The sequence below is a fragment of the Sander lucioperca genome, chromosome 18, assembly GCF_008315115.2.
Source record: "Sander lucioperca isolate FBNREF2018 chromosome 18, SLUC_FBN_1.2, whole genome shotgun sequence".
In the NCBI taxonomy this organism is placed as follows: Eukaryota; Metazoa; Chordata; class Actinopteri; order Perciformes; family Percidae; genus Sander; species Sander lucioperca.
This window is the reverse complement of record NC_050190.1, coordinates 9,055,952-9,067,856: the sequence shown is the minus strand read 5'-3', so window position 1 is coordinate 9,067,856 and position 11,905 is coordinate 9,055,952. Positions and strand designations below refer to the sequence as shown.

The 11,905-nt window shown below is 42.6% G+C and overlaps 1 protein-coding gene across 1 annotated transcript in view; it reads left to right on the top strand.

Annotated features, from left to right (window-relative positions):
- Nucleotides 1-8,401, top strand: part of coch (coagulation factor C homolog, cochlin (Limulus polyphemus)) — a 24,956-nt gene extending 16,555 nt beyond the window's left edge. Inside the window, exons 8-15 of the mRNA XM_031310669.2 lie at nucleotides 1-54; nucleotides 324-427; nucleotides 809-1,035; nucleotides 2,480-2,594; nucleotides 4,742-4,885; nucleotides 4,978-5,134; nucleotides 6,394-6,488; nucleotides 7,793-8,401. The exon at nucleotides 1-54 is cut by the window's left edge and continues 94 nt beyond it. Of these exons, the coding sequence (XP_031166529.1) occupies nucleotides 1-54; nucleotides 324-427; nucleotides 809-1,035; nucleotides 2,480-2,594; nucleotides 4,742-4,885; nucleotides 4,978-5,134; nucleotides 6,394-6,488; nucleotides 7,793-7,965 (1,069 nt within the window). The 3' untranslated portion in view covers nucleotides 7,966-8,401. The remainder of the gene's footprint in view (nucleotides 55-323; nucleotides 428-808; nucleotides 1,036-2,479; nucleotides 2,595-4,741; nucleotides 4,886-4,977; nucleotides 5,135-6,393; nucleotides 6,489-7,792) is intronic.
- The last annotated feature ends 3,504 nt before the right edge of the window (nucleotides 8,402-11,905 follow it).

The window sequence follows — 11,905 nt, the reverse complement described above, 5'->3', positions numbered from 1 at the left end:
CGCCATGTTGAGAGTCGGCTCAACGGGACCGCATATAGGACTGATCCAGGCCAGGTCGGACACACATACGCACACATACAGATTAAAACATTATTAATAAACTACAAAATAACAGCAATAAAGAGAATTTTCTGGAAAATGGCTCAAGTAAGTCAATCTTTTCCAAAAGTTTTAAAATCTCTGTGTATTGAATTAAAGGGTAAGTTTGGTATTTTTTTAACCTGGACCCTATGGTCCCATGTTTTTGTATCTAAGTGACTACAACCCTTTACTTTAATTAATTTAAGTACATGGTATTGATAATACTCACATTGTGTGTGCAGTGATTCTCCGAGGACCGAGTTCTTACTGACCAACTACACTCAGCCTAAAGAGCTGCTGTTTGCCATCAAGGAGCTGGCCTACCTGGGCGGAGACACCAACACAGGTACACATGCACGCACGCATGCAGGCAGTCAGGCAGGCAGGCAGGCAGGCAGGCAGGCAGACACACACACACACACACACGCGTTTGTACTTTTCATACAGATCCAGAGTAATACTCTGAAAGCCATGCCCACCATAGGGGAAACCCAATCGGCGCCACAATATACAAGTAACGGCTGAAACGCTAACAAAGTGCCCGTAGCTAACTAAAAACATCAGATTTAAGCATGTCTAAGGATTATTTAATCTGCATAAAAAAAGTTTGCTGTTACTCCATATAGGATTATAAGGTAAAACAGAAGTTGGCAGCTTCAAAAAAATACTGTGAAGTGTGAACATAGCCTAAAATGTCTCTATAACTGGTTTCCTGTCTTGGGATTAGGTAAGGCCATCATGCACACGGTGGAGACCTTCTTCAGCCAGGAGAACGGTGGGAGGCGGGGTCACCCCCGGGTGATGATGGTGCTGATTGACGGCTGGCCGTCTGACGACCTGGAGCGGGCGGCCATATTGGCCAGAGACTCAGGCATCAACATCTTTCTGGTGTCTGTGGCCAAACCGGTGCCTGAGGAGCTCGCCATGGTGCGAGACAAGGACTTTGTGAAGAAGGTGCACACTTCATTTTCTGTGTGTGTGCGTGTGTGTGTATGTGTGTGTCTCTGACTGTCAGTCTGTCTGTGTGTATGTGTCTCTGTGTGTGTGTGTGTGTCTCCCTCTCTCTCTCGATCCGTGTGCCTGATCGCGTGTCAAAATCACAAAAAGACAGCCAAAATCACCATGAACCTAGGTGTTTTATTTTTGTAAAGTATCTGGCTGCACTGTGGTCTTCCTGTATGTGATTACCTGCCTGGCTTGACACACACGCTCGCGTCTCGCACAAGAGATAGAGGAGACGCCGAAATGTTCGCTGCAGCGCGCTGGCCGACGCGGACGCTACGTTCCCGGTATGAACGAACAGATTGGATAACATGGGCGCCAAATTAAAAATAGCTGCGCTACGCGGCTATACGCGACGCGTACGCGCCCGGTGTGTTTTCGCTGTAATGAACACGCTCTTTTTAACACTGTTACCTGATGGTTAGATTTAGGCACCAAACCATTTATTTTTACCGTCAGTCTATCTCGCTCCACACACTCGCTACGTACACACACTACGCATGCGCTCAGTGAGATGGGGGTCGATAAAAGAGGGGAAAAGTCTCTCTGCATGTTCTGCAGTGTTGTTGTATTTGCGACAAATAGCTGAAATGAAAGTTCTGTCACAAAACTATGTTGGTATGTATCATTGCACATTTTTAAGTGGGTATACGGAAATCTTGGAGCTTTCCTAGAGGGTATATGCCGTATACCTGCGTATCACGTAGACCAGTCATTCCCAAACTGTGGTCCGCGGACCACTAGTGGTACTGCAGGTGGTCTGTGGAAAGTATAAAATAATAGTTTTTTAACCTTCATTTTACCAGGAAATTCCCATAAAAATTAAGAACATGTATATTGATATACAATTTCAATTTAAATTAAATTGTCAAGTTATTGTGTGATTACTAAAATAGGCTAGGTTTTGAAATTTTGACTACATCCAAGTGTTCTTATTACTGTAAGCCTGTTTTTCGAATTAACCTGATTATGCCCTCAGGCGCTTAAGTAAATAAATAAATAAATACGTGGCAGCCGTTGTGTGCAGTAAACTTTCTTTTAACGAGCCTGTTGTACTGATGAGATGACCAGTTATAGTTTTAGTGCTAGTAGGCCTATTAATTAAGAGGTGCGGATTAATTCAGGTAGGACTGTGTGTAGACATATTTTAATATGTGTATTATGAGGTGGTCTGTGAAAATTCTTGATTACAAATAGTGATCCACACACACAAAAGGTTTGAAAACCCCTGACGTAGACCACACCGGTGCGTACTGACATACTTATGTAACTAATAATAATAACAACGTTGACTTTGGGTTTCACACCAGACCCAAACAACGGTCTCCTGTGTTTTTAGACCCATCCAGATAATTCAAGCATAGTTTCCATGTTTCCATGTTTCCTTTTCCCTCAGGCGGTGTGTAAGGACAACGGTTTCTTCAGTTATTTGATCCCCAGCTGGTTCAGCACCACCAAACACGTCAAACCTCTCACTCAGAAGCTCTGCTCGCTGGACAGCCTGCTCTGCAGTAAGACACAACCCAACACAGCACTCACCCCCACAACACAGTTCAGGTCAATCTCTCACTGGCTGTGTCTCAAAGCGCCTACTGTCACACTTCAAACACTTAGTTTGAAGTATATCGTGTAGATAACGCAAAAAGTCAGAGCACTGAAAGTACCAGGATGACCCCCTAAAAACGGTCAAAAAGTTCAGTGTGGAACGATGGAGCCTACTCGCACTAAACGGGCGCCGTCTGGACTACAAAGCGGAAATGGGAGGGACCAGGGACGTCGACCGGCAGCTGATTGGACGAACACGTCACGTGGGTCTGGCTTCTCCCGGATTTCACAACCGAGCATAATGGCGTCTCGTTCAGAATACAATCTCGTATTTTACGAAGATAGTTCACTGAAACGTGTTTCTGAAAACATTTTAAGAGAGAAATAGGCCGTGCATTGCTGAATCTTTCTTCATTTCAGATCAACAACGGTCAGTTTAAAATATTTTCCTCAGATTTTTTAGAGGCGGCGAGCCGAGCCAACCGCTCGTCATTTCCGGTAAGTGTTTTAACGTAAGTGTTCCTTTTGGGAGAATACTAACCATCGAAAGTGGGCACTACGGCAGGAAGTGGTCAGTGCACATTAGCAGTGTACTGACGGAAGTATGCGGAAAGAGACACAGCCACTGTGTTAGTGCACAGACAGAACTACAGCTATACTCAAAGCAAAGAAAATCATGGTCAACGGAAACTTAGTCTGTATCGACAACGTTCCACTTCCGGGATTGCAAAAGTCCTGTTGGAAATTACGCTGGATGTGGAATTTTAAACTCCGGTGGATTTATGAGGACTATGGTTAACTAATTCAAAAACGTTTTGTTGTGCTATTAACCCTGAGTATTACTAGAACTTCTTTGACCCTTTGCAACCGTAGTGGTGCACAGAGAAAAGTCAATAACATCTAAAGGGTTCATCTTTTCAGAGCAGGAATGTCTCCCCAAAAATTAGTTTAGATTTTGGTCTGTTCGTTTTTGTACTCTTTGTGATTAAGTGAAAGTTGGTTGTGGCGCCGGAGTTGCAGAAAAGGTCAGGAAATCATTACATCTTTTAGATATTGTTTAGATTTTCCAAGTCTGCATGGGACGTGCTGGGCAGAGCATCTCCGTGACCAAGTAAGATGACGTAGTATTAAGAGAGACAACGATAGAGAGTAGTATGTAGAGAGACAGCAGTAGAGAGTAGTATGTAGAGAGACAACAGTAGAGAGTAGTACGTAGAGAGACAACAGTAGAGAGTAGTATGTAGAGAGACAACAGTAGAGAGTAGTATGAAGAGAGACAACAGTAGAGAGTAGTATGTAGAGAGTAGTATGTAGAGAGACAACAGTAGAGAGTAGTATGAAGAGAGACAACAGTAGAGAGTAGTATGTAGAGAGTAGTATGTAGAGAGACAACAGTAGAGAGTAGTATGAAGAGAGACAACAGTAGAGAGTAGTATGTAGAGAGACAACAGTAGAGAGTAGTATGTAGAGAGACAACAGTAGAGAGTAGTATGTAGAGAGACAATAGTTCATGGTGGTAAAAAGTTGAACGGCAAGCTGCGAAAACGTAGCCTCGTGAGACTGTCCTGATCTCTCGAGCTCCAGTTTTCCACTCGCAGATCAGTCTGGCATCTTGAGACAGAGAAAATTTGGAACTGTTCGCCAAACGACTGACCAATCAGCGTTGGTTTTGAGGCGGGTTTAGGTGTGACGCAACAAGAAGCGACTGTTCAGTCTAAACAACGTGGCGGCTTCCACGGATGAGATGAGTGTAGCTATCGCGCAAGTTTTATCCGAATTAGAAAATATTCCTTCATTGAAAGAAGAGCAAAAAACGGCACTGGAGGCTTTTCTTGGAGGAAAAGATGGTTTTGCTCTTCTCCCGACTGGTTTCAGCAAGATTTTGATATATCGTTGATCTGATTGGTTGATTTGGACCGTCTGTCACCAACATAGGTGGTGATAGACAGATGGTTTATCCAATCAGCTAACCAGTATTTTCGCCCCTTCCCAAAAGTTCTCCAACGGAAAGTTCCCAGATGGATATGCAGAGCAAATGCGAAGCGATCCATCTGGAGTCAGGTTAGGGAAAATGTGGACGTGTAAAAAAATAAATGAACATGTGTGTTTTAAGGTAAAACCTGCTACAACTCTGTGAACATCGGGTTCCTCATCGACGGTTCTTCCAGCGTCGGAGAAGGAAACTTCCAGCTGGTTCTGGAGTTCCTGGCAGGAATCACCAGAAGCTTTGACATCTCAGACGTCGGCTCTCACGTCGGTCAGCTTCACAGGATGAAAATGATTTGATTCATTGAGTCATTGAGATGCTGATTGGCTGGCTGGCTGACTGACTGTGTGTTGGATGTCCAGGTGCGGTGCAGTTCACCTACGATCAGAAGCTGGAGTTCGGCCTGTTTGAACACACCAACAAAGAGGACTCCATCAACGCCTTGAGAAGAATCTCCTACATGAGCGGAGGAACCGCTACCGGAGCCGCTATCACCTACACCACCCAAAACCTGTTCAGGTAACGAACATAGACTGTAAATTAAGGTTGCACGATACTGACAAAATGTGATATTGCGATATCGATTATGAATATTGCGATATCGTTATTAATTTTGATATTTTTAAACAAAATGACAAAAGTTACGGAAAAACGCATCAAAATAGATTCATAACAAATTAAAGTTTTTTTAAGTTTTAAATTAAGTTTTCTTACAACACAGGTTTATTTCAACTGATGGTCATATTGGACTGGTCCAACATGAATATATAAATAAGGACCATGTCTACAGGACAGGACATGTTCTACTGGTTGGACAGTATAAAATATATAAATAAGGACCATGTCTACAGGACAGGACATGTTCTACTGGTTGGACAGTATAAAATATATAAATAAGGACCATGTCTACAGAACAGGACATGTTCTACTGGTTGGATAGTATATATAGAACAGGACACAACTTTTCTTTCTCTTCCCTGATTCGTTCCGTTTTGTTGTCTCTATTTCTATGTCACTCTGTAGGGTTTTTAGGGTTTTTCTAATTTGCATATATTTCCAGAAGAGAAATCTGAACATTGAATGAAGCCAGATTCAAAATTCTTGTTTCATTTTGTTAAAAAATATTAGAGTCAAAGGTTTTTACAGAGGGGATTTTGAATATCTCTTTTTAATCACTCCATTTATTTTATTTATTTATTTATTTCAGGTTTATTTAACAGGGACAATGCACACTAATAATACATATGAAAATGTAAAATGTGCCAGAATTAGCCAAAAGGCTATTTTACATCTGCTGTCCCTGGACAGATAGTACAATGTCACAGCTAAAAAGACAAAAGGATTATAATAGTACAGTAAAATTAACTATAAATGTAAAAATTTAAAAAAATGACAAAATCAACATATAAACAATAACAGATTGTCATTATCAACATCAATACCTGCACGCAAAATTTAGTGTCAGAAAATGTTGTCAACAGCCATAAAAAAATCCATTTTCGCTCTGTTTTTAGGTATAAAATGTTGTATAAATCAGACTCTGAGTGATATATGAACAAACCCCTCTGTAAAAACCTTAAGAATATAGATAGGAATACAACTGGGAAGTTTGGTGTATGCAAGTGCTGCTAAAGTGGAGCTTTCTGGCTCAGAAGGGTTGACCTAATCATGGAGTAATGTTCACACTGCTGACGTTTCTCTCTGCAGGATTCATTGAGTCTAGACGAGGAAAACGCCTGAATTAGAAGTTAAATTAACTCTGTCGTTTACACCGGCAGGCGGAAGGGACCAGGCCGCAACTTCCTCATTCTGGTGACGGACGGCCAATCATATGACGACGTCAGAGGCCCGGCGATGGCTGCACAGAAACAAGGTGTGTGTCCCGATTGTGGGTTTTCTGTTGTAGTTGTTTCCTGTTTTATTTTGTAGTCCGTTTTCCTCCTAAAATATTTGAAACACTGAAGCAAAACCAGAAAACCCGAGACGTTATAAATGTGGTGCTCTATTATTTCTGAGACCAGTTTCAGATATTCTGTTCAATAAACAAGCGACCGTCACACACCCACCCACACACACACACACACACACACACACACACACACACACACACACACACACACACACACACACACACACACACAGACACACACACACACACACACACACACACACACACACACACAGAAACGCACACACAGAAACACACACACACACACACACACAGAAACGCACACATACACACACACACACAGAGTCACACATAGGCACACACACACCCATACACACACCAACACACACACACACACACACACACACATAGGCACAGGCACACGCACACACACACACACACACACACACACACACACACACACACACACAGAAACCCACACACCCATACACACAGAAACACACACACACACACACACACACACACACACACACACACACACACACACACACACACACACACACAGGCACACACACACACACACACACCCATACACTCGATCGTGTGACGTGTGTTTACAGTGTTTGGTGCGTTTGACTAAGTGCTGTGTGAACCGAACCAAATGAAAAATGCAACAATGTGGCAACTTCACCCCCGAATTGCACGAGTCCACCGAACTGAACTATAGGTGTGAAGGCGCCCTTACAGTTTTACCGGGCTTTTTCAATGTAAAATAAAGCCGCTTACTGTGCTCCGTGGCTGCAACGCAACAAGCGCCTGGAGGTACACTGACCGCATCGTAAACCAAAACTTGCATGTGTTAAATTTGAAATAGATGATAGGATTATGAAACCAAATGTTTCCAAACGATTCCGTTCCAAGTTTGACCCAGTTCTCGATGCCCAATCCTACATGTTCAATTCTAAAGCCCAGTTCAGTTTTATTTCTCTGATTGGCGGCTTTGTCTGAGGCGCTCCATCTCTTCAGTCACTCTCTAGCTCGCTCCACCGTATGTGCCGATTATGGATCATTTTATTGTAGCTGACTTTACCAGCTGACTTCTCTATTGGCTGTTGAAACAGGAGACGTCTCTTGCGTTCTAAAACCAGCCTCTGGAGACTCCACCAGCGGTTCAGACCGCTGCAACTTTTCACTGTGACGATATTTTGTCTCATATCTTTGGTCTGAACTGGGCTTTACTGAAATCTCTTGTTTCTGCATATCACCAGGCATCACCATGTACTCGGTGGGCGTGGCCTGGGCACCTCTGGATGACCTCAAAGCGATGGCATCGGAGCCGAAGGACAGCCACACCTTCTTCACTCGAGAGTTCACCGGCCTCGCCGAGTTCATCACTGCGCTGGTCCGAGGCATCTGCAGAGACTTCACAGAGAACAACTAAAACACACACACACACACACACACACATACGTTTGTACTAATATACTTGTGATGACAACCTTATAGCTGTGGTAGGCAATTTATTTTTGCTGCCATTGGGCAAAATGTCCATAGTAACCCTTCAGCATATTGTAATTCAAGTGTTCTGAGAGAAAACTAGACTTCTAAATCCCTGCTTGGCTCTGTTGTTTTCAGGCTTTAGAAAATCTAGTTGAGGGATTCTCCAATTTATTAATCAAAATGTTTAGTTACTCAAAGATTTTTATGCAATGTCTTTGGCTTTTAAGCAACATACATTCAAGTTGAGTTCTCTGTTTTCCCTGTCAAAAAAAATATAAGTCCATCCGTACAGATCACGGATCAACTACAGTCTGCGTTAAACCACTACTGTGTATTCAAAACACTGACATTTTATTAATCAATAGAAAATGTATTTCAAAATGTTACACTTCATGACGTTTTCAGAGAGAGAAAGCATTCCCTATTGGCCTGAAGGCTGTTTTATGCTTCTGCGTCAACTCCACGCCGTCGTTCCTACGGCGTCGTGACCCTTTCGGAGTTCTGCGTCGGGGTTACTTTGCATCGCGGTGCATTTCACCGCCACAACGCTAGGGGGTGATAAGTCTGAGGTTATTTGCGAGGTGTCTGCCAGCCAGTTTATGTTATGTTAGCAAGCAAACTTTAGCACAACTGCCCACAAAGTACTGCTTGCTGGCGAAGTGCTAATTGACCCTTCGCTAAGCCACGCCCGAAAACCGCCACAGGCCAATTGTGGCTTTGCAACCGTAACTAGGTGCAGGAGGTCTGTCAAGCTTTCGAGCGAGGGAAACACCGTACGCCGAAGCGCTGTGCAAATCCGATACCCGGTATCCTAAAAGTTTGGACGGGGTGGTGAAATGTGAAAGGCCGGGCGTGGATCAAGCAGTGTGGGAGGCCCCATTCACAACTAGCTAAATGTCACACATACGTTTGCTAAAAAAAAAAAAAAAAAAAAAGATAGATTATAAAGACAGTCGCGTTCTCGTATACAGGCGGCCGCCGTCTTGGGAGCTACTGTCTTCCTAAACTATCTTTTTAATAAACTGTCTGTACACTTACAAAGTTCTCAGTGCTTCGGTTAACATTTAAGGACCCTCATTATGCTACTGTTGACGTTTGGTGATATTTTGAGCCTTTTTAGTGGTATAAATAGCGATTTGTTTTTAATTTCCCTGTGCCCTGAATACTAGCGTTGTAAGCTAATCAACGGTCCGCGCTAGCTTGTTTCAAGCTACAAACACATTAGATTAGCATGAAAACATGTCCCAGAGAACGACAGAGTGGGTACACATCTGTTATTAACCCGTCCTTAAGATGATTTAGGCAAGACGGAGGCTCACTGACATACTTTATACTATATATATATACTATATTTCATCATTTTGTTAATCGCTAAAAATATAAGCAGGAGAATGTTATCATTGCAAAGTGTTCAAGCTAATGTCTTGTGTTTATTCCACAAGATGTATGGATAAGCTGTTTGATTTATAATTATTATAATTATTAGTAGATTATTTTCAAATGTCACTTACCCTGCATAGCTGTTCCTCAATTTGTGTGTTTCCCATTTGAATGGTCAACGTATGAGGCGGCTCGCATGACCTATAGGCTTTAGCTTCAATTTTGATGAAATTATTCTCTCATTGGTTGCATATGATGTCGTGGATATATCCCTCGAATGTATGCTACAGTCCCTTTTGTCTTGCTCTCTCAGATATTTCACCTGTTCGCCAAAAATGACTAATTAGCTCCTTGGGAATGTCTGACACCGGTGCATACATACTGTAATAGACGTGCCAGGCACGAAAGCTTGTCAGGCGTAGCAACAGTAAGTAAGGAGGGCAGGGCTTAGCGAAGGGTCAATTTCAAAACGTTACTGACATATGGACACTTTACAAACGGATAACCCCGTCATTGTAACCAAAATATGTCTGAGTTTATTTGCAAAGCTGATGTCAGTGAACTAGCATGTTGCTACTCCTCACAGGCTGCTTGAAACACACACTATAAACACACATGACCAGTTGACCAATCACAGTCCTTGAGGTCTGCGTCGCCTCAATGCAAAGTAAAAAAATGTTGACGTGCACGTCGAGCTACGGCAGAGGGCTCGGAGAGGGGTTTGCGGCGACGCAGAGGGGTCTGCGGGGGTACACTGTCGATTCGACGCAGAAGTATAAATCCGCCTTTATGGCGACAGAGATGGAGGAGGGCTGCAGGAAGGGGTCTCACATTTGAAATGTTGCCATTTTCTTTCTGCTTGCATGTCATTTGCGTGGCCCGCTGCAAATTCGCATCCATCGGCGTATTTGCATTGATATTGTATGTCACATCATGTAAAAAAGACACACACACACACACACACACACACACACACACACACACACAGAGCAATTTAAGGACTTGACAAAATATCCCCACTTTGAAGGTAGAGAAGTACAGAAGTACACATTTGTATGTTTATACTCATGAGGTTCCTCACCTTGGCTAGCCCCGGATTTTAAAACTAAGTCTTAACCCACAAACAGCCATTTTAAGAAGTGGAAGTTTTCAAAATGTCCTCACTTTGCAGGCTGAATATCAGGTCCCCACAAAGACAGAAGACTTTACACACACACACACACACACACACACACACACACACACTGTATATATATATACTGTACACATATACCAACTATTACTGATACACATGTATATAAATGACACAATACATAGAAAGGTACACATATATATACCATTTTGTTTTCTATTTAATTAAGATGATGTTGGGAAATCACCAAACAACCGATCAACATCATCAACAGTAGAAACCAAAATCATTCTCTGTTTTTAACAGTCCAGTGTGTTTGATTCTGTAATCAGATTAATTACAGTAAATGAAAGGCAGGGTTGGTTGTTTTTACTGGACGAGTAGGCATCAAACTTTAAGAAAAGATATGAAAAACATCAGATTTTCTGTCCTTGTTCTGTATTTATTACGTGTTTTCTTTGTGTCTCTTAATAAAGAATAGTTGTTTTTACAGCTTGTCCACTGACGTCTGTTCAGGTAACTAAAGCTCAAACTATTAGACGGGGACAAGGCGCCACCTGGTGTCCAAACTGCAGATTACAAGAAAACAAATTGAGTCCTGAGTAGGGAATTTTTAAACTTGGAAACTTTCCATGGGAATCAATGGGAATAAACGGGAATTAATGGGAATAAACTGGATATGTTTAATATTGCTTGTTATAATACTGTTAAACCTTCTGACACACAGAGCTGATAATCAGCCGTCTGACAGTCTGGCGAGGTCGGTGACTCGAGTCTGTTCGGTGTGTCCGTGCCGTCGTCCGTCCGAGGAGCCGTCGGCCTTCATTTTGGCTGATTTGAGATGTATAATCGGCGGGGCGGGTACTGCCGGCAGTCAGACTCAAATGACCAGGGTTCAAAATTAGCACCATCCACCAGCCAAATGCTGGTAAAATATGCTCACTGTACATACTGCTACTCAACAGCCTAAAAAACACAATGGCAATCTATGGAATGGCTGAATTTAAACATTCACTAGCCATTTGACTGGTGGATGAAAAAGTTAATTTTGAACCCTGCAAATGATCCATCTGATTGGTGGAGAGCTAACCAGGAAACGGGGAGCGGGATGAGTGTGACTAGAGTCTCTCAAAATCTGAGTAAAATCTTTTAAACTGACCTTTGTTAATCGGAAATGAAGACAGATTCAGCAGCTGCACGGCCTATTTCTCTCTTCAAATGTTTTCAGAAACACGTTTCGGTGAACTATTTTAGTCCAATATGAGATCGTATTCTGAACGAACCGCCATGACAGTCTGGCTTTGAATTTCCTGGAGAAACCAGACCCACGTGACGCGTTCGTCCAATCAGCTGACGGTTTTCATTTTTG